The following is a 23664-nucleotide window of genomic DNA, read 5'->3' on the forward strand; positions in this document are numbered from 1 at the left end:
GGGTGTTCATTGGAAGGACTGATGTTGAGGCTGAAACTCCAAAGTATATTGATACTTTCTTTTATAGATGGCTGGACTGTTGGCAAGTACTCTAGACTTGCTCCCTGCACCAATCTGTTTATTAGGCTCCAGCAGCCTGAAGGAACAGTTCAGTTCAGTTCAGTTGCTCAGTCATGTCCGACTCTTTGTGACTCCATGAACTGCAGGACGCCTGGCCTCCCTGTCCATCACCAACTCCCAGAGTCCACACAAACCCATGTCCATCGAGTTGATGATGCCATCTAACTACCTCATCCTCTGTCGTCCCCTTCTCCTCCTGCCCTCAATCTTTCCCAGCATCAGGGTCTTTTCAAATGAGTCAGCTCTTTGCACCAGGTGGCCAAAGTATTGGAGTTTCAGCCTCAACATCAGTCCTTCCAATGAACACCCAGGACTGATCTCCTTTAGGATGGACTGGTTGGATTTCCTTGCAGTCCAAGGGATTCTCAAGAGTCTTCTCCTATACCACAGTTCAAAAGCATCAATTCTTTGCTGCTCAGCCTTCCTTATAGTCAAACTCTCACATCCATACATGACTACTGGAAAAACCACAGCCTTGACTAGACGGACCTTTGTTGGCAAAGTAATGTCTCTGCTTTTTAATATGCTGTCTAGGTTGGTCATAATTTTTCTTCCAAGGAGTAAGCGTCTTTTAATTTCATTGCTGCATTCGCCATCTGTAGTGATTTTGGAGCCCAGAAAAATAAAGTCAGCCACTGTTTCCCCATCTATTTCCCATGAAGTGATGGGACCAGATGCCATATCTTAGTTTGCTGAGTGTTGAGCTTTCAGTCAACTTTTTCACTCTCCTCTTTCACGTTCATCAAGAGGCTCTTTAGTTCTTCACTTTCTGCCATAAGGGTGGTGTCATCTGCATATCTGAGGTTACTGATATTTCTCCTGGACAGAGGCTTGTTTTTTTTGGTTAAATAAGACATGACCTTTCTCCAGTCAGAACCTTGAGAAACACACTTGCTCATGACCAACAGAAATTGAGTAACTTTCTCCCGGGGCATTACCCCAGAGGAGGGATAGAGCCTTTGACGGAGCTTGCTTACATGCTCTAGGTCACCTTGGTTCACTTCGGGCTCCCTAGAAGAGAGGGACACAGGCAATCTTGAGGGATCTGGGGAGCTCATAGCAGTAGCAGTGGGTCAGCATCTGCTGAATCAAAAGTGAGCTAACACTCAGCTCTCACCTAAGGGGGCACTATGAATGCCTCTTCATGGCCCTTTAGCTTTAGTTTCCTTATCCTTGTAGCCACCTTCTGCTGCCTTCTGAAGATGAGGAAACTGAGTCTCACAGGAGGGACATGATTTATCCAAAGGCACCCAGCTAGTTAAATGCAGAAATAGCATTAGAATGCAGGATCAGTGCTTTTTCATTTATGAATCTGTACTTCATTTTCATGCTCCTAGATCTCAACCTTCTCAGTTTCAAAACTCTTCAATTATTAGGCCCCAAAGAGGAGAGTGAAAAAGTTGGCTTAAAGCTCAACATTCAGAAAACGAAGATCATGGCATCCGGTCCCATCACTTCATGGCAAATAGATGGAGAAACAGTGGAAACAGTGGCTGACTTTTTTTTTTTGGGCTCCAAAAAATCACTGCAGATGGTGACTGCAGCCATGAAATTAAAAGACACTCCTTGGGAAAAAAGTTATGACCAAGCTAGACAGCATATTAAAAAGTAGAGATATTACTTTGCCAACAAAGGTCCATCTTGTCGAGGCTATGGTTTTTCCAGTAGTCATGTATGGATGTGAGAGCTGGACTATAAAGAAGGCTGAGTGGCAAAGAATTGATGCTTTTGGATTGTGGTGTTGGAGAAGACTCTTGAGAATCCCTTGGACTGCAAGGAAGTCCAACCAGTCCATCCTAAGGGAGATCAGTCCTGGGTGTTCATTGGAAGGACTGATGTTGAGGCTGAAACTCCAATACTTTGGCCACCTGATGTGAAGAGCTGACTCATTTGAAAAGACCCTGATGCTGTGAGAGATTGAAGGCAGGAGAAAGGGATGACGACAGAGGGTGAGATGGTTGGATGGCATTACCGAGTCAATGGACATGAGTTTGGGTAAACTCCAGGAGTTGGTGACGGATTGGGAGGCCTGGTGTGCTGCGGTCCATGGGTTCGCAAAGAGTCAGACATGACTGAGCAACTGAACTGAACTGAACTTGGTGGAGAAAAGATTCCATGGATCATTTAAGTAAGCGGCAGCATCAAATTCTGCTGCTGGGTAGGGAACATGGACACAAAAGGAAAAGTCAACACCTGAATATAATCAATCTGATTGAAGGGAATGTTCCAGGGCTCTATTGCTAGCTCTTGTAGAAACTACTTATCAATGAGATAAATGATGCTCTTTTTGATTGTGCAAATAAATCTGCATTAGAGCTTTATTAAATACAATGAATAAGGCATTGATTTATTAATTTATTCATTAATGATAAAATTTCTGGCAAGACTAATCCCAGATTCTTTCAACCCTTCCTTCTTTTATGTTCAAACACTTCTGTTCATTTACATTTCTCTATTATCTCTATTATTTTTCTTTCTTCTCATTATATTCCCTGTCAGATGAACCTAGACAATAAAGAGATTACCTTGACTAAAGAAATGGGGAAATTGGAACACATAGATGTCAGAGATTGCTTAATAAAGAGGAAGTTAGGACTCTACGTCACTCATGCATATCTTCCATTTAGCCAACTCTGTCAAATCTAAATAAGCAACACAGAGGCAGAATATGCTGCCCATCAGGATAAGGTATTATTTATTTATTTGGCTGCACCATGTGGCATATGGGATCCTAGTTCCCTGTCCAGGGATTGAACCCACACCCTCTGGACTAGAATCACAGAGTCTTAACCACTGGACTGCCAAGGATATCCCCAGGATAAGGTACTATTCTTATTATGTAGAACCATACTGCCTATATCTTATTTATAAAGGAATTTACCTGTAAGTAATATCAAAGATTTCATTTTTTGTTTGTGAGCAAAACTTTTAAAGGGCATTCATAAAACAGAAAAGACACAGAGCAAATGGGTAGAAATAAGTAATCATTTTTAGTAAGATGTATAAAAAGTCTTTCCTGCAGGCCTCAGTCTATGCATTTATGAAACTGGCACAATAATTATGTTTTTCACAAGACTCAAGAGTCTGTGGAAAACTAAAATACTTCAGAAGGTGATTTACATCACCTTGTCTTTAGCACATTGTGCAGACATAACTGAAACAAAACTGAAGAAAGAGGGCAGCTAATATTTACTGAGCATTGTTAAGTGCCAGGTACAGTATTATCCTCCCCCCCAGCCCTATGAAGTAGGAACTATTTTTATTCTCATATAGATGAGGAGGCTGAAGCAGTGAGAGGTGGGGTAAATTTGTCCAAAGTTGCCAAGCCCAGTAACCTAGTTCTTCCATTGGAGACGCCATGCCCATGGGCATGGGAGAGGCTTCCTTTGTTTCTCTAAGAGGTGGTTTTGTGGTTTGCACAGGGCTAAAGTGGAAGACCCTCAGGCTGGGAGGCATTGGGGGCAGGAGGAGAAGGGGACGACGGAGGATGAGATGGCTGGATGGCATCACCAACTCGGTGCACATGAGTTTGAGTGAACTCCGGGAGTTGGTGATGGACAGGGAGGACCGGCGTGCTGCGATTCACGGGGGTGGCAAAGAGTCGGACACGACTGAGCGACTGAACTGAACTGAACTGAACGCGGACATACCGTTCTGAAATCCTCTTCGAACTTGAAAGCCCCGCCTCCCGTGGCACAGAGCGTGGTGTGCAGGCTGGAGAAGTTCTTCTCGCTGCCCATCTGGATGAACTTGTGCATCGCGCAGCTGGGGAAGCGGATGAAGTGCAGGTTCCCCTTCCGCCCACACATGGTCAAGTTTTTCAGTTCCAGGTGGACGTCTCGGATCCCGGTCTTCCCATAAGCCGTGTTAGAAGTCAAATACTTCCGGATGCTCTTTAGGTTCTCCACCTCCTCCTGCTCTTCTTCAGCTGTAATATCCTTCGGTTCAAAGTAGACCAGTTTAACCAGCGTCCCGCCGATATCCATGCCGAACCACGGGAACGCTAGGGGACAGAAAGAGTGGCCATGAATTCTGTACATTCGAGACACAGTCAAGGCTGAAATGCAGTGGTGTGGCTTGTGAATGCGCATTCACCATTTAATTTGCCGGAATTCTACTATAGGTGCCTAAAAGGAGAGACAGGCGAGGTGGAACACACACTTTAAAATGGTGCCCATGATTCTGCTTTCATCCCACTCCAGAGTTGGCCTCAGAATTGACTATGAGATAAGAATAGGATTCGCTAAGGCAGTCAATTGCTGCTTGCTTCTCAGGGCTCCAGAATGTCACCAAATGGAGTGCAATTTCAATACTTAAAGATACATATTTTGCATACACTCTGGCTCCCAAAAGCTATTTTATCAGAATTTCAGCGAAAGAAACAATGATCTGACACCAGAGGAAATGCTGCTATGCCATCTGTATGTACCAAGAGATGGTATGTTGACCCCTAAGCCTCACGCTCTCTTCCCAGAGCACTCATGGATGATAATTTTCACGGTATATCACGGTGTACAATTTTTGCCTTCAGGAGCTGACTTTTATACAATGTGACTCCACTGCTTCACTCAACAGAATAAATAGGAAGGAGAAAGGAGAGACAGTGGGTTATAAGAGCTGAGGGGCAGACATGATTCCAATGGCAACAGGCTTCTCAAAAGAACAGATCGAATTACAACTCAATTCCTTTCTTTACTAAGGAAGAGATTCTCTCTCCATCTCCAGTTGCCCACCCAGAAGTCCTCACCTCAGCCCTGTGTCTCCCTCCATCGATTCTGATTTAATTCTTGGGGAGGACCTAGGCATGAGTATTTTTGTAAGTTCCCCAGACGTTCCAGTTTGCAGGCTTGCAAACTGCTAAACCACAAGAACCATGACCACTGATGGTCAAGCCTACAAATAAGCACAGCTCCTGACCAGGCAGAGGCATGTTTGTGTAATATTTTTATATACAAATATATATTTATATTTAATAAATGCTGGAGAGGCTTACCTATGACAAAATGAATTTCCACAGTAATTATTTTTATTGTTATTGTGAGGAATGGGCTGAGCTCCCTGAACAGGCTGACTTTATTTAGAGGCAACCTGGAAAATTAATACTGGACTGTCGAATGCTTTGTAGTAAACCCAGGGCAAACCCAAATGGGAATCTGAAATTTGGAGACCCCTTTTCATCTTCCTCAGTAGCCTGTATGGGCTAAATCGGAACCTTACAGTAAAACTGAGTTTACATTCTAAATCAACTATACTCAGATCTAAACTAAAAAAACACCAAAACTGAGTTTAAAGAAAGACTCAAGAAGTTAAAGTGGCTTCTTTCAAAAAGCTTATTTTATTCAGCCCTAGAGAATAGCCATTTGAGCCCTGGTCACATTGTGCACATTATTCCTAGAGATTACATTGCCAGGAACAGAACTAGGACTTAGAGGAAGTCTTCTTTCTAGGCAGCCCCACTATTTAGCCCTTTCCATCGGTACACTGGGAAGGGAGGAGGAAGCCATTCCTGCCTGGAATCTTCTCTCCTGTGCTTCCCTGTTGTCATTTTAGTTCTGATCCAAGCCAGCTACTCCACACTTGGTAAGCGGTAACTCTAATGATAAATCCCAAACTCCCTAAAAGATTAAGAACAGCAGGGACTTCCCTGGTTGGTTCAGTGGCTAAGACTGTGCTCCCAATGCCGGGGGCCTGGGTTCAACCCCAGTGCAGGGAACTAGATCCCACATGCTGCAGCTAAGTGTTCTCATATGCCATAACTAAAGATCCTGTGTGCCTCAGTGAAGATCAAAGATCCCTCATGCCACAACTAAGACCTGGTGCAGCTATATAAATAATTTTTTTTTTTTCAAAAATGTATTAAGAGAAGCAAATTCTGGTAACAAGACTGTTAACAAATGTCCTCTTATCTTTGCAGAAGTTTGCAAAGCAAATCCCACGCAGCTCAGCGTAGACTGGGAAGCTTGCCTATCCTAGCAGGAGAGAACAGAAACCTGGGAACCGTTCATCCCTAGCTCACAGATGATGTTTCTTGGTCTGTTCTCTAAAGATCACTGTCAGCAGGGCCCACAGTGTGCATGCGTGGGTGCTCAGCCACTTCAGCCGTGTCCAACTCTTTGCGATCCCATGGACTGCAGCTCCTCTGTCCATGGGATTCTCCAGGCAAGAATACTAGAGTGGGTTGCCATACCCTCCGCCAGGAGATCTTCCCAACCCAGGAATTGAACCCATGTCTCTTACGCCTACCTGCACTGGCACGAGGGTTCTTTACCACTAGCGCCACCTGGGAAGCCCAACCCACAGTGTAATAGGTAAAGTCCCAATTTAGGATTCTGAACAACTGCTTCCTAGAAGCAGCAGCCAGTAACTAGCTCACATGAACTCCCTTCACCTCTCTGGATCGCAATTTGCTTATCTGTGAAAGGAGTGGACTGTGTAAGAATGGCTTCCACATCCCTCCCTCCCATAAACTTCCCAAGGATTTTTTTTTTTTTTAAGAAACACATACACAAAAATCACAACCACCCACAATCAAATAGGCCAACCAGAGCCCTAGTTTTAAACCCCACTGAAATATACTGTGTGTCAACAGGTGCCCGGTTATGCAATCGAGGTTGCAGGTATAATCCATTCTTGTCCAAGTAGGAAAGACACCTACTACTGAATAGGATGGGGGAAGTGTATTCTGGAACACTGCTAGGATAACCATTTTTGACAGACTCTGCCAACATCTATTGAAAGCACACATACATTTTAAAATGCAGTTAATTCCTCTCTTGGACCATATTTTTTAAAGGACCAGCATTTGAGGATGGGTATAAAGAAGTTTACTGCACCCCTTCTTGTTGACTAGTCACCAAGTAGTCTCCAACTCTTTTGTGACCCCATGGACTGAAGCTAGCAAGGCTCCTCTGTCCATGGGATTCTGCAGGCAAGAATACTGGAGTGGATTGCCATTTCCTTCTCCAGGAGATCTTCTTGACCCGGAGATCAAACGCCTGTCTCCTGCACTGCAGGCAGATTCTTTAACACTGAGCTACCTGGGAAACCCACTGCACCCCTTACAGCGGCCAAATGTAAGAAAAACAAAAAAGCAAAGACCAAAACAAGTTGGAAACAACATCCATGCCCTTTAACAGAGAAACTTCAATAAAGTATGACTTTCCAAACCATGGGATATTAGGCAGACATTAGAAAGAATCAATGAGATCTATACTAGAGATACCCCCCATCTTCCATGAATGAGAAAAATGAGATACTTAGCAGTGTAAATAATTTAACTCCATCTGGTTTGAAAAAAAAAAAGGAAGGGAGAAAGGAAAAGAGGAAGGAGGAACGAGGGACAATGGGCAGGCAGATGGAAGGCAGACCCCAAGTGTTTATGATTATATGAGCCCACAGTAAGGTAGGGAAGGCCACCCCTTCAGGTTGTCTATATTGTCGGAGGATGGTGGGATAAGTAGATTGTATAGGTAGAGGCTGGAAGTCAGAGAAAAGCATGAGAAAATTCTATACTTAGGACTTTCAGTACATGAAGAAGTAAAATAAGAATTGAGTGATAATGGAAAATAAGACATCTTAGTGCAGAATGGACAGAACAAGTTGTATGTCACCCAGAAAAGCTCCTGTGGCCTTTATATGGTTAGCTGTTGTTAATTTAAGTACAGGCAACTGAAAAGAGGTCTCCCTTTTTAAAATGTGTCTAGGGACAGCTAAGCATTTTATAAATTATTTATAATTCCAGTTTCTTTTTCCTGCGTCACCTCCTCCATTTCAAAGCTTTTGTTAGCAACTCAGCAAAACAGTGGGGGAAAGTGTAGAGTTTTGAAAATTCAGTTAAATGTCATATCAGCAGCTTGGGTTAAGGTAAAAGGGAATAAGGATCGGAAAACTATAGTTTAAACGGCAATAGAAATTGCTTTCACTTACTATATTCATTCCTTACCTTCATAAAAAATTAAATGCCTTTCTATTCACATTTTAATGCTTTTATAGGATACTATCATATTTTAAATGTTCAGTTTTATTTATCTTCCTGATATCAAGGGCTACCTAAACGATAGTTCCCATATACAAGCTGTGGTTGGAGACAGAGAGAAAGGGAAAAAAGAAATCCGAATGCAGTCACCATCCATGACTCATGTTTTCTTTAATCCAGGGTATGCAGATGCTTTGATAAATTCAGCTGAACCACTGGTATGGGGAGGGAGGAGGGAGGGGGGTTCAGGATGGGGAACACGTGTATACCTGTGGCAGATTCATGCTGATGTATGGCAAAACCGATACAATATTGTAAAGTAATTAACCTCCAATTAAAATAAATAAATTTATTTTTTTTAAAAAGAATCTCCTCTGTGTTTGCCAGAGGTGATGCTCCTTCTAGATACAGAAGTCTGCACTCACTCTTTACTCCTCCCTTTTAAACCCAGATGCTTTTTTTTTTTTTTTTAGTTCCGAAGCCTCTAGATCAAAAGGTCCCACACCTAGAGTTGATGTTGAAATGACTTTGTTTCACCCCCTAATCTAGTGCCAACTGTGCATCATCTAGGTTCTCTGACTGGGTGGGACTGTGGGGTTCTCTCCTTTGGGGAGGAGATGAGTATTTCCCGTGGAGGAAGGAGAGTGAGCCAAATACCTGGGAATCAGAACAGCACCTTGTGGTGGTCACCAGTGCTGCTGGTCCCCTTCCCCCCTGGCCCGCGGGGTCACACTGCAGGTCCCGGCTGCGGCCGATTTCTAATGGAGCTGGGCAACGTGCCTAATCTGGCTAGTGAGTTGGGAATGGAAATGGTGTGTGTTACTTTCAGGCGAGAACACTTAGGGCAAGTGTCAGAGCCTGCAGAACTCCTTTCCTATTACCATAACCAGCAGAATTCAAGATAATGTTTGTTCCATCAGCCTGGACGTAGAATGAAGATGAGGCAGACTGAAGCCCCGGTCACTGTCAATTGACTTACAGTGTGAAGGAGAAATAAACCTTTGTTGTTTAAAGGTACTGAGATTTGGGCGTTGTTACTGCAGGATGATGAAACGGTAACCCACTCCAGTATTCTTGCCTGGAGAATCCCATGGACATAGGAGCCTGGAGGCTACAATCCATAGAGTCACAAAAAGTAGGACACGACTGAAGCGGCTTATCCCCACTGCAGGATGATCTTCCCCGTCCTGACTATTATAACTTTCCATGAAAATCTTTGGCTGGTTTTTCCCCTGGAACCCTCCCTCGTTCCTGTAGAACCAGATCTAGGGACTGTCAATATTGTTGATAAACATGTGGTTGCTGAGTGTTAATAAAAGTATGTTGGCTCTGTTGCACTTATTTGCCTGAAAACTTCTCCAAGCACAGACCTGAATTGGTCATCTGATAGTAGTGAAAACCCCGAAATGAAGCTATATTCTACATGGCGTGGTGAAAATATTTTTAAAATTTTATTGGTGGTCAATGGCTTTAAGACAAAGCCTATTTCTTAAAGACCTTCTCAGAACTCTAGAATAGTCTCTGAGCCGGTACTTATGCTTCCTGCAGTAAATTGCAAGGGTTACACAGTGAGTTTCTAACAGTATAAGTGAGTAAAGACTGAGAAGAATCCAAAATCAAACACAGAGAGAGAGGTTTCCTACCAAACAAACTATAATAAAGAGCTAACTAAGGGAGCCTGGCATGAGAAAATCCACCTGCTTTCGAACAACCGACAGAGCTTTAAGGTGTTTCTGGTGAGGGAGGTTTCCTACCATCGTTATCTCCTGACGTATGTAAAGTAGGTGCTCAGTATTCAAGATCAGTCCCCCTGATCTGACTCAGCAACCTGCTGCTGTCAGGACAGTTTCATAGTTTTCCCTAGGTTCACCAAGTTGAAATTTGTTGTAATAATTGTGAATAGGGAGCAAAAGGACTGAGTTTCTTTCCCCACTCTTTGTTAACAGATTGTCAAGCAAACTAATAAATAGGTGGGAAAGACGTTTGAGGACTGTGTAATCAACAGAAAAGAGACTTTTCAAGTACTTTGGAAGATATTTTTATACTATGTGAATACCGATTATGTTCAAGTTGCCTAAGGACTTCTGCAAGTTAAAAATGCCACCAATAACAACTTTAATTTAGATCCAAACTGTATAATACAAACAGTTTAATACAAACTGTATTTCTTTAAAAATTTCCTCAGTGCTAGCCACCCCCCTCACTGTGTCTAAATTTGATTGATAGCATAATGAAGTTCTCTGCTAATGTATTCACGGAAGCATTGAACTTTCAGAGGTGGAAGGGATCTTTGGTCAAATTCAACACTTTGTTTACAGATAACAAAATTGAGGTTTGGAAAGATCAAGGGATTACCCAAGATTGATCACAGTAGGTAACAGAAACTATTTTCAGTTTCATGAGCCCACATGTTCCCCATTTCGCTAGGCTGGTCTGAGTTGAGTTGTCAATCACAGACAATGATTGTAGGCAAGCTTTTTTCTTGAGCCATTTACAAATCTGTAAGATGAAGTAGACTAACCCAACTAAGTGAAAGTGAAGTTGCTCAGTCGTGTCTGACTCTTTGCGACCCCATGGATACCAGGCTCCTCCATCTGTGGGATTTTCTAGGCAAGAGTACTGGAGTGGGTTGCCATTTTCTTCTCCAGGGATTCTTCCCGGCCCAGGGATCGAATCCAGGTCTCCTGCATTGTAGACAGACGCTTTACCAATTCTTACATTTCATCATCCCAATTACACATATACAAAGTCCTCCAAAAGCATAGCTTTAACAGCATAAAATGTAAGAGTTGAAAACCTAAGAACTATTTAAGGGCCTTGAAGAAAATGGTAAATGTAAAATTTAATAAAAGGGTTTCCATAACATTGTGAAGAAACCCATAATTATTGTACACAGAGCAGTCTGCTAAACATTAAATACTCTATGCAAAGAAACTTAAGTCATGGTTTCTTTTAAATTAATGCATACCAGATTTCTTGAAATTTTAGTCACATTGCAACCCACTCCAGTATTCTTGCCTAGAGAATCCCCATGGACAGAGGAACCTGGCAAGCTGCAGTCCATGGGGTTGCAAAGAGTTAGACATGACTGAGTGACTTAGCACAGCACAGCACAAAGGTATCAGAACACAAGCATTTCCAGAGTAGGAATGGGAATATAAATGGTTGCAATCCTTCCTCTGGGCTATTTGGAAATTTATACTAAAAAGCACCAGATTCCTATGCCCTTTGATACACTGGTTCCACTTTACCCTATAGAAATAATTACGCATGCATTCAAAAATTTATCTTAAAAATCATAAGTTTTACAGCTACTACTACTGAGGAAATAAATTTCATGTCCAAAAATAAAAGGTTGGTTATAGATGATTATCCATTAACACAAAGGAACAATATATCACCATCAAAGTAATTTTATAAGATAGCAATTAATGACATGAGGAGAATGTTCATTATATATTATTAGGTGAAAAGTACGGGTGATTAAGTGGCACATTTTGTATGATTACCGTTTTGCGTAAAAATTAAACAGTTACTTGTTCCCAGAAAAGAAGACTAGAAACTTCAGGCCAAAATGTTAACAGGCATTATGGATAGTGTGTGCTAAGTCACTTCAGTCCTTTGCAACTCTGCAACTCCATGGGCCATAGCCCACCAGGCTCCTCTGTTCGAATACTGGAGTGGGTTGCTGTGCCCTCCTCCAGGGGATCTTCCTGACCCAGGGATTGAATCCACATCTCTTATGCCTACCTGCACTGGCAGGCAGGTTCTTTACCACTAGCACCATGTGGGAAGCCCGTTATAGTGGGCTTATGGTTTTATTCTTCTGGCTTTGCTGATAGGATGTTTTTCAGTTTTTACAATCAATATGTTTAATCATCATAAGCGGAGTTACTTTAAAAGTCTCAATCAAAACTTCTTTGTAATGATGCAAAAGCAAAAAAAAAAAAAGTTTTAATTTCACTTCAATGAACAGAGAGCAGATCTCTGGTCTTACTCATGAAAAGTGTGCCTGCATTTCCTCATCTCAACAATTTGGATTACTCATCTCAACAATTGCTTTCTCAAGCAATATTCTGCTCATGTCAAGCCTGTTACCAAAATCTAAGATGGCACTACAAAGAGGATGTGATACATACATATATATATATATATATACACACACATACATACATACACACACACACAATGGAATAGTACTCAGTCAAAATAAAAGAATCAAATGTTGCTCTTTGCGACAACATGGATGGACTTGGAAGGTATTATGCTTAGTGAAATAACGAAACCAGAGAAAGACAAATAGGGATGCTATCCCTTAGATGCGGAATCTAAAAAATAAAACAAACTAGTAAATATAGCAAAAAAGAAACAGACTCACAGATATAGAGCACAAACTAGCGGTTGCCAGTGGGGAGACAGGGGCAAGAAAGCGGTAGGAGACTGCGAGGCACAAACCATTAGCTATAGTAAGTTGCAAGGATATGCGGTACAGCACATGGAATATGACCCATATTTTGTAATAACTATAAATAGACTATAACCTTTAAAATTTGGGAATCACTATTTGTACACCTTTAACTTATATAATATTGTACAGCAACTATATTTCAATTTAAAAGGTTAAAAAAAAAAAAAAAAAAGAGGGACTTCCTTGGCTGTCCAGTGGCTGAGACTTCGCATTCCAACACAGGGTGTGTAGGTTCAACACAGGGTGTGCAGGTTCCATCCCTGGTTGGGGAGCTAAAATCCCACGTAACTTGCAGTCAAAAAACCAAAGCATAAACAACAGCAGCAATAGTGTAACAAACTCAATAAAGACTTTACAAATGGTCCACATTAAAAAAAAAAAAATTAAAAAAAAAAAGAAAAAAAATGACAGGGAAAGCCTGACACCCAAGAGCAGAGCTGTTTAGCTAGTTAGATGCTTGACATCACCAGGGCTCTTTCAGGCAGGAAGAGACCCGATTTCCCCCACTGTTGGCAAGGCACACCCTTGACACCCTGAGTGTGAAACCTTGGAATTAAGAACACACCTAAGAAAGCACAGGTATGTTTGTGGGAATGGATCACCATGGCAAAGGGCCCACATTGCTGTGTGACAATAGCTTTTCTTCTTCTGACAAGCCTCAGATGCCCATCCATTTTCTCCCTCTCTCCCAGACAGGTGGGAAGAACCAAAGGGCCGATCATATTCTCATATGCAAAAGGGGAACAGAATAGTGAGAAGAATCCTTTCGGAGAATAATCCTTTCAGAACTCCCAAGGCAAGTAGAAGTATTACCACAACAGTCACCAGAACTAACTTCTGGATTTCGCCACCTCTGCCATACAGGCGCTCCAGTTAACCGTTAGGCACCACAGGTTACATGCCTACCATATTTTAAGCAATCACAAAAAAATCAGAAGAAAACATGAATTTTCAGGTCAAAGAAAATGCTATCATACATAACAACACATCCAACTTTATAGCAACAGTTGTAAAACGCCTTTTTTTTTTTTTTAATGGAGCAAGAGGCCCACAAAGTCAAGAGTGCCTGAGATCCATGAGAGTGAGACTCTGTTTATATTCTCTGTGCCCAACCCCAGGTTAGAAATGATGTGAAACCCAATCAGGGTCTACTTTGCATGTGCAATCTGAACTGGACCTCTATGATTTTCTTACAACTGTATTTCCTGAAAGCAACTCCCATTTTAGTATTTTATGCGACTAAATTTTGAAGTCAAATGTTTCAATTAGTTTTAAAAACTGACTGTGTAGGGACTTTCCTAGTGGTTCAGGGGCTGGGACTCTCCTCTCCCACAGCAGGGGGCCTGGATTCCATCCCTGGTTGGGGAGCTAGACCCCACATGCTGCAACTAAATATCCTGCATGCGAGTATCAAAGATGCAGGGTGCTGCAACTATGATCTGGTGCAGCCAGATAAATAAAGAAAAACAAATATTTAAAAAACCTAAACAACAACGAAAACCTTGACTGCCATCAACAACAGTATTTCTTGAATTTGCCTCATCATAAAAAACATCCAAGGCACTTGTTAAAAATACAGACTCCTAGGCCATCGCCTGGAGAGCCCAGAGCAGGGGGACTAGAGACAATGTTTTCAAGGAGGGGCCCCTGGAATTCTCATGGGTCAAGTTCAAAACCAAAGTTCTAGCTGAATCGAAACTAATGCTCTTGAACGCTCTTAAATACTGAACCATAATTTGAAAGTGAGAGTCAAGAGTCTGAATGAGCTGTCTTTGCTCTTAACTGCCAGGGAGCTCAGGCTGCCAACTGAGGCCAATGCACGGTAATGACCCGGCTGACGTCCCCGTTCCCAGGAGGGACTTGGAAACATCGTTTGCTAATGAAATTATTTCTGGACAATTTATAACACGAGTGCCGCGGGTGATTTTCACATTTTAAATACAGCTTCTCAAGTTTCCAGTTATCATTCAACTGGGACTGAACCCAACGGACATGGGTCCAGAAATGTTACACATATAATGAAATTTCATCATGTGCTCCTCTCTTCAATGACTTCCATTTTAAAGGTAACCAGGCATTCTTCCATAAAGAAGTAAGCTCTGGCAACAGCATTTGTGTATTTAGGTCAGGCAGGCAGATATTCTCCGATTTGCAACCCACGGCCCAGACAACCACATGGAATCAGAACAAACAGGTATACTGACATGAAAGTTATGTCTTTTCTTTAAAGTTAAAATTTGGGAGGGGAAAAAAAGGCCTTGCAGGGCACCACTGTGGTGGCACCAGTAAATGTATTCTTAGCCTGGATCTGGGCCAGGAGGAAGTGGGGCCAAGCTGGAGCCAGACATGCTGCTGCTGCTAAGTCTCTCAGTCGTGTCTGACTCTTCGTGACCCCATGGACTGCAGCCCACCAGGCTCCTCCACCCACGGGATTTTCCAGGCAAGAGTACTGGAGTGGGGTGCCACTGCCTTCTCCTGGAGCCAGACAGGAGGGGACCCAAAATGTCAAACCCCTGAGGCTAAAACAAACTTTTCCTTGAGTCTCTTCCATGAGTTGCTGAGAGGCCCAGTGAGGTGCAATCTCTTTTCCAAGGTCCTGGAATCTCTCTCTCCATTCCACCTTCTTGCAAGAAGTCAGAACAGAGAGCAATGTCACCACAGTGCCCATCAAACTCATCTTCTAGCCCTCACCCCTGAAGTCCAGCCCTGCTTTCCTGCAACAGGTCTTAAGGAGGAGAAATGAAAGGCAGATGAAACTTGTTTCCCATTCCATTGCAATATTCTCAGGCTGAGTGTGTGTGTGTGTGTGTGTTGGGGGTGGGGGGTAGCGGGTGTGTGTGTGTGCATGTTCAGTTGTGTCCTATTCTTTGGGACCCTAGGGACTGTAGCCTACCAGGCTCCTCTGTCCATGGACTTTTCCAGGTGAGAATACTGCAGTGGGTTGCCATTTCCTCCCCCAGAGGATCTTCCTGACGCAGGGATCAAACCCGAGTCTCCTGTCTTGGCAGGAAACATTTTTTTACCACTGCACCACCTGGGGTGGCGATTACAGATCTTCCCTGTGGTCTTCACCTTTAGTTACACCACTCTACTCATCAGAAATGGCTTTGCCGGTGGCTCAGCGGTAAAGAATCCACCTGCAAGGCAGGAGCCATGGACTTGATCCCTGGGCTGGGAAGATCCCCTGGAGAAGGAAATGGCAACACACTCCAGTATTCTTGCCTGGAGAATTCCATGGACAGAGGAGACTGATGAGCTACAGTCCATGGGGTCACAGTCAGACACGACTTAGTGACTAAACAACAATTCATCAGAAACACAGTCCATGAATTAAAAAGAAGATGCCACCGTTTTGACCATGCAGAGATGTACCAAGGGGCCCTGAAGGCAGTGCACCCGTATGACTATCTCCAGTGTGACCATTTCAGCCACCAGAGCTGATCCCAGCATCCACTTAAGAATGGTTCTTCCAGCTTCCTAATGCCCTGCACTGAAGCTCAAGATGGTAATCTCATTACCTCCTTAAACAAATCCCAGTTTAAATCTCCAAGAGGTTTAGCTTTGTGTCTTGACAAGCCACCAGAGCATGCTTCCTTACTCTAGGGACGCTATTGACAATTTAATACCAGGGAGTGGTTAATTAAAGAGGCTTTGGGGAGAACAGCATTGCTAGGTGGCACTGCAGAGAACAACAGGGCTACCAGAAATGAGCTTTGTTCATTCATTTTAGCTGTGAAAGCCTGGCAAACCTTTCAGGTCTAGCTGGGTGGGGACTGAGAAAAGATGTGCTAACTGCTCACATGGCAATACAAGCTGAAATCAAGGAGGTCACAAGGACCCTCCTTCAGTGACCTGAGACCAATTTATATGCTTATGCCGCCACCGATTCAGTGAACAGACACTTTGTTCTGTAGACTGGGAGGCACTATGGCGGAGTCAGGATGCAGCAATGAACCTGGTCTCCTGCCATTACATTCTCCTCTGCAAGGACTGATCATTAATCAAGAAGTCTGGAAAGAAGAATTGAAAATTCTGCTATGAGTGAAATTCACATTGTCCTTGTACCAGACATTACTTAATTAAAACAATCCTTTAATATTTACAAAGGGCAGCAGTTCTGTGCAGGGTTCCCTTTTGAGCACAGTAAAGTCTGACCCTTCCCAGACATTCAGGAACCTTCTAATTAAACTGCAGATAAAGTTTGAACCTACTAAATGTTTCAAAATCACAGGATGCTAGTGTTGGAGGGATGTAAGGGCACTTTTAAAGGGAAATGCACATCAAAACCACAATGAGGTATTTCTTCAAACCCACTAGGATGGCTATAATTTAAAAAATGGAAAATAACAAGTGTTGATGGGGATATGGAGTAACTGGAACCCTCCTATACCGATGGTCAGAATATAAAACAGTGCAGTCACTTTGGAAAATAGTCTGGCAGTTTTGCAAGAGGTTAGACATAAGCTTGTCTATAATCTAGCAATTGCAGTCTTGGGTATATACCCAAGAGAAATGAAAGCATATGCCCACACAAAAATTTGTATGTAAATGATCAGAGCAGTATTACATGTAATAGTCAAAGAGTGGAAACAACAGAGATATACATCAATTGATGAACGGATAAGTAACATAGGACATGTCCACACAACGAAATATCATTTGGCAATCAAAAGGAAGGAAATACTGAAACAAACTAACACACAAGTGAAGTTTGAAAACACTATGCTAAGTGAAAAGAGCCAATCGCAAAAGACCAGATATCGTATGACTCCATACACATGAAGCATCCACAAGAGGCAAGTCTATAGAGACAAAACGATCAGTGGTTGTGGCAGCCCACTCCAGCGCTCTCGCCTGGAAAATCCCATGGATGGAGCAGCCTGGTGGCCTGCAGTCCACGGGGTCGCTAAGAGTCAGACACGACTGAGTGGCTTCACTTTCACGCACTGGAGAAGGAAATGGCAACCCACTCCAGTGTTCTTGCCTGGAGAATCCCAGGGATGGCGGAGCCTCGTGGGCCGCCGTCTATGGGTTCGCACAGAGTCGGACACGACTGAAGAGACTTAGCACCAGCAGCAGCAGCAGGCTTAGGAGTTGTGGGAGAAAAGGCGAGTGATTGCTAATCAGGTGTTTTTAGGGGTTGATGATGTAGCCTAAATTGTGTTAATGGTTTCACTGTGAATATGCTGAAAACCACTGAAGTGGGCACTTTAAACGGGTGAATTGTATGTGTATATGTCTCAATAATGGAGAAGGCAATGGCAACCCATTCTAGTACTCTTGCCTGGCAAATCCCATGGATGGAGGAGCCTAGTAGGCTGCAGTCCATGGGGTCGCTTGGAGTCAGACACGACTGAGCGACTTCACTTTCACTTTTCATTTTCATGCATTGGAGGAAATGGCAACCCACTCCAGTGTTCTTGCCTGGAGAATCCCAGGGACGGCGGAGCCTGGTGGGCTGCCGTTATGGGGTCGCACAGAGTCAGACACGACTGAAGCGACTTACAGCAGCATGTCTCAATAAAGCAGATTTTATAACATATATAAAGCTCTGACCCAATCCATGCATTTTACCAATGACTTTTAAGATACAAATGCCAAATTATAAATAGTTTTTGAAGGAAATCTTTCTAAAATGCCTGGCTCACTTCTCATATTCTTAAAGAAACATGAAGAAAATCTTAGCTCTTTTGATGACTCGGGGTCATGTGAGAATCAATTACTGTACCCACTATATACTGATGCCCTCAAGCACCACATAAGCTTGTGCTTCCCAGGCTGCTCCGGCTTGAGTGTTCATCTGTCTCTGTTATAGCTTTCTATGTCTTTCTTTTCAGCTATTGCTGTTAATTTCTTGGTTGCTGCCAGTGCACTGTAACGCCAATCCCTAACCTGCTAAGTATGATTGCAGAGAAACCAGAAAATCAAGTCTGTTAAAGCTGTGACTTGGGTGAAAGTAAATAGACTCAAGAGAGCCCAGGAAGTACTCCAAGTGTAAAATGCACGAGCATCTCCAACTTGATCTACTTTCCAACACTGATTTTTTGGCGGGTCAGAAGTGTTTGTTTCCTTCCAGATCCTCAGCTGCCTTCTGGGTTATCGCTGCCAAGATGCCAGAAGTGATGATCGCTGTGATCAGCAGGAACAGCCAGATGTAATATCTAATTGGGAAAAGAGATTCCAACTTCACAGATAGATGAGTATTCAAAATATTTTATCTGTCTGGTGCCACTTAGTTTGGAGGCATGGTACCCTTCTCTGTCACCAAGGTGAGACTGTCAAACTCTTGAGCATGGGAGCTTTTTTTTTAAACATCTTAACTCTGGATCTCAAATATGAAAGAGGTGAAAACAATATCTTACTTAAGTTGGTTTATTTTACAAAACATATTACCTATTTAACGTTAAGTTAACCAATAAGAATGATGCTGTTTTGATGAACATAAAGACTGGAAAACTGTCATTTATGGATGACAGGTGCAGCGTCAGGAACCTCAGCATCCAGTTTATCTGTGCACTTTCTTTGGATTACACAATACGGAGACAAATTTGAGTCACAGACAGTAGGCGTAAATCCTAACTCGTTTTGCAGCAGTTTTCCCTACAATCTCAGAGATTTCTTGAATCAAAACCGATGCAATAGCTTGAAAAGATTTACTGGAAATGTATCACAAAAAGCTGAATAGTAAAATATCTAACAGCTCCTCAGTTTACTTGTAGTAAACATTAAAAAAAAAAAAAAAAAACCAAACAAAAAGCCTCTAAATCTTATACATGCTAAAACTCTAAGACAACAATAATCAGGACGCAACAGGTTATCCATTTACTTGTGAGAGCATTTGCCAACCAAATATGCCTAAGCCTTGCCCAAAATTTAATGGAGTGTGGTAAACGTGTGCTGAAGTACTAGCTTATGCAAGTTTATCTGGATATGTGGGCACAGACACACAGGCCAAATTTCAAAAACTACTTTAGGGCCGCACACATGCCAATCAAAAGTCTCTTTTTAGAAATTCTGAAGACGTTTATTCCAGGGTCTATAAAAAATGCAGCAGCATTGTAACAACTAATGTTAAGGGCATACTATGTGCCAGGTGCTGTGCTAGGAGCTTCACAGGCAATATTTAATTCTCATAACCGAATGAGGTAGGCACTGTTATTATGCTCAATTTACAGATGACAAAACTGAGGTGCAGAGAGGTTAATGAACCCACCCAAACATTAGTTATGTGATCTCCAGCTTTTTAATTACAGCTTTTAAATAAATAAAAAACAAAAAATTTTAAATTGAAGTATAGTTGATTGTACAATGTTGTGTTAGTTTCAGGTATACAGGTGTTTATACACACACACACACACACACACACCCTTTATTTTTGGCCATGCCACGCAGTATGTGGAATCTTAGTTCCCTGACCAAGGCTTGAATCCATGCTCCATGCATTGGAAGCACAGCCTTAACCACATGACTACATGAATTCTTATGTCAATAAGAATTCACTGATGTTTAAGTGATTTGATCCCTAGGAATGCTTGACAAACAAGAGTGATACTACATAGATTCAGGATCTTTTTTTTCTCTTTCGTGGTTAACTTGAAATACAGGGTCATCGGTGGAGAGATTGCCTAGAATTACAAATATCTCACAAATTTCAGCAACATCCCTCTTGGCTCAACCCTAAATCTAGCACTTCCAGATTGCCAGGCCCAAGTCCAGACCTACAACCTACTTGTCTTTATCTCCAATGTGAGTGCTAGCTTGCCTGTTCTCACCCTACTGACTTCAGAAGAAAGGAGGGTGGGATTCTTGTAAGACTTCCTAACCTCTCAATCAGGGCTTCCCTAGTGGTTCAGTGGCGAAGAATCTACCCGCCAATGCAGGAGACACAAGGTCAACCTCTGGGTTGGGAGGATCCTCTGGAGAAGGAAATGACAACCCACTCCAGCATTCTTTCCTGGGAGATCCCATGGACAGAGGAGCCTGACAGGCTACAGCCCATGGGGTCACTCAGACACAACTGAGCAACTAAACAACAACAAACCTCTCAAGCTCAAGACAAAAACTACATAGCAGACACCAGATGCTTCTATCTCAGTGATTTTGGAGTGATCCCAAAGCATCTGTTCTGGGGCACAGGACTATTTCACCCCAAGAAAGGTTTCAAAATCTCAGACCATGAAGAAATGGTTAAAAATTAATGATAAACAAATGATAAAAGGTACTGAACCCCCCAAAAAAGAAAAAGAATCCTTCAGGGCAACATGATATCAGATTTTCAGCTATCAACAAATAGGATGCAACGATTTTAACCGTGGTTAGATAACTGAATTTATTCATCTCATTGTGCATCATAAAATACTATTTTCTCAATTAGATATAATACATTGTTAGTGTTTTTAGCAAATAACAGATTATGCCTATTTTTTTAAGCATTCTTATCCTTTAAACATATATATGAAAATATCTACCATTGAAATGATATGATATCTGAGATTTGCTCTCAATATCAGCCAGTTTGGGAGGGGAAGATTTGCATGTAATAGCCTAAATAAAATAAGACTGGACATGAGTTGATAACTGAGCTGAGCGATGAGTACTTAGCAGTTAGTTATACCATATACTCTAGTTTTGTATAATGTTTGAAATTTTCCTAAATAAAAAGATTTAAAAACAAAAATCCCAACACTCTCCAAACACTTCTTCAGGACAGTGAGAGAATAAATGGAGCACAATGAGCTGCCTTTGGAGTAAAATTCAAGTGGGGATGAAATGGAGAAGTCCCTTTTTTGCTTGAGAGATCTGTTTTGGAAGCAAACTTACATACCAAGTTCATTCTCCTCCTGGCTGAGACAAATTTCAACCTGCCCACTGTAACCAGAAACATGAAATGAAGATATTCTGGCAACTCCACCCTGATCCTTCAGCAGCAGTAAATTCTAAATCAACATAGAAATTCTAAATCGGCAAGGCTCATCTGGGGCTGGATTTATACCTATAGCCTCTTGATGAAAGTGAAAGAGGAGGGTGAAAGAGTTGGCTTAAAGCTCAACATTCAGAAAACTAAGATCATGGCATCTGGTCCTATCACTTCATGGGAAATAGATGGGGAAACAGTGTCCGACTATTTTTGGGGGGCTTCAAAATCACTGCAGATGGTGACTGCAGCCATGAAATTAAAAGACGCTTACTCCTTGGAAGGAAAGTTATGACCAACCTAGATAGCATATTCAAAAGCAGAGACATCACTTTGCCAACAAAGGTCCGTCTAGTCAAGGCTATGGTTTTTCCATCGGTCATGTATGGATGTGAGAGTTGGACTGTGAAGAAAGCTGAGCGCTGAAGAATTGATGCTTTTGAACTGCGGTGTTGGAGAAGATCTTGGACTGCAAGGAGATCCAACCAGTCCATCCTAAAGGAGACTAGTCCTGGGTGTTCACTGGAAGGACTGATGCTGAGGCTGAAACTCCAATACTTTGGCCACCTCATGTGAAGAGTTGACTTTTAGAAAAGACCCTGATGCTGGGAGGGATTGGGGGCAGGAGGAGAAGGGGACGACAGAGGATGACATGGCTGGATGGCATCACCGACTCGATGCACATGAGTCTGAGTGAACTCCAGGAGTTGGTGATGGACAGGGAGGCCTGGCATGCTGCAATTCATGGAGTCACAAAGAGTCGGACACGACTGAGCGACTGAACTGAACTGAAAGAAAAATTATATTGTTCTCCAATCGACAAGCGATGAGAGTGTAACTCAAAATTTGTTATTCAAATAAAAGCAATGGTGAATTATGAAAGAAGTATAAAGAAGTCCAAGGTTATGATTTTGCTATGGATGCAAACATATATGTATACACATTCACACACACACAAAGACAAGTATGCTGTCATCTCCTTTCCTTGATTCCCATGCTGCACTGGTGGTACACTAACACCTACCTGCTCGTTCTGCCTGCTGGGTCATCCAGCACTAGCCCCAAAGCGTTAGTCACTCAGTTGTGTCGGACTCCTTGCGACCCCATGGACTCCACTTTCCTATGTGTGTGGAATTCTGTGCAGGCAAGAATACTGCAGTAGGTTGCCATTCGCTGCTCCAGGGGATCTTCCTGACCAGGGAGCTAACCTAGGTCTCCTATATTGCAGGCAGATTCTTTACCATTTGAGCTACCGGAGCCCAACTATTTCATTTTTTAGATTTTTTTCTGTGGGGGCCATTTTTAAAGTCTTTTTGAATTTGCTACAACATTGCTTCTGTTTTATGCTTTGGCTTTGGCCATGAGCCGTGTGAGATCTTAGCTTCCCTACTGGGGATAGAACCTGTAGCCCCCTCATTGGAAGGCAAAAGTCTTAACCACTGGACCACCAGGGAAGCATGTGTGCCTGTGTGCTCAGCCATGTTTGACTCTGTGATCCCAAGGAGTGGGGCCCACCAGGCTCCTCTGTCCATGGAATTTTCCAGGCAAGAATACTGAACGGGGGTGGCCATTTCCTACTTCTGTCAGGGAAGTCCCAAGCCTAACTATTTTTGATGTAGACATTTCAGAGGGAAAAAGGAAAGCAGATAATAGTTGTTCATCTAAAATCCAAGGGGGATTTGCTCCAGAACCCTGAACACCACCCACCCCGCCCCTGCTGGGAGCCAGAACTCCGCCCATGGCAAAGGTCTTGAGGAAGGAGGCTTGGCATACGCAAAGGCGTGATCAAGCCTCAGGAAACCCCCTGTTCCCGAGCATCTGCCCCAAAACCAGAGTCTGTTTTATGCTCTCACCTACACCTCTGACTTTACGGGGGGCTCTCTCCCATAACCGTTTCTCTCGGAGAAGGAGTAAACGTGCAGCTCCAAGGCAATAAAAATTCTGGGTGTGACAAGAGTGTTTCAGCTTATGGACTCCTCTGAAGGTTATCTAGCCCGCCTGTATAGGTTCGTCCGGCCACATGTGATTGTTTACAGCCTCCCAATCTGAGAGGCATGAGATGTTTTAGACTTACTAAAGGCAAATTCTTTTGGGGAGTTGGAAATTATTAGTATAGTGGGTTGGTTAGGAATTATATTGGTGAAGGGTTTTTCATTTGTTGTGCCAATAATTGCTGCTAATTCCCTG

At 42.7% G+C, this 23664-nt stretch overlaps 1 protein-coding gene across 6 annotated transcripts in view; it reads right to left on the reverse strand.

Annotated features, from left to right (window-relative positions):
* The window catches only part of PANK1 (pantothenate kinase 1), a 110993-nt gene that overhangs the window by 21506 nt on the left and 65823 nt on the right, over window positions 1-23664 (reverse strand). For all 6 annotated transcript variants that reach the window (XM_027960488.2, XM_060404948.1, XM_060404946.1 and 3 more), the window contains one exon: window positions 3771-4123. In XM_027960488.2, the coding sequence (XP_027816289.1) occupies window positions 3771-4106 (336 nt within the window). In that variant the 5' untranslated portion in view covers window positions 4107-4123. The remainder of the gene's footprint in view (window positions 1-3770; window positions 4124-23664) is intronic.

Source organism: Ovis aries, chromosome 22 (assembly GCF_016772045.2).
Source record: "Ovis aries strain OAR_USU_Benz2616 breed Rambouillet chromosome 22, ARS-UI_Ramb_v3.0, whole genome shotgun sequence".
In the NCBI taxonomy this organism is placed as follows: domain Eukaryota; kingdom Metazoa; phylum Chordata; class Mammalia; order Artiodactyla; family Bovidae; genus Ovis; species Ovis aries.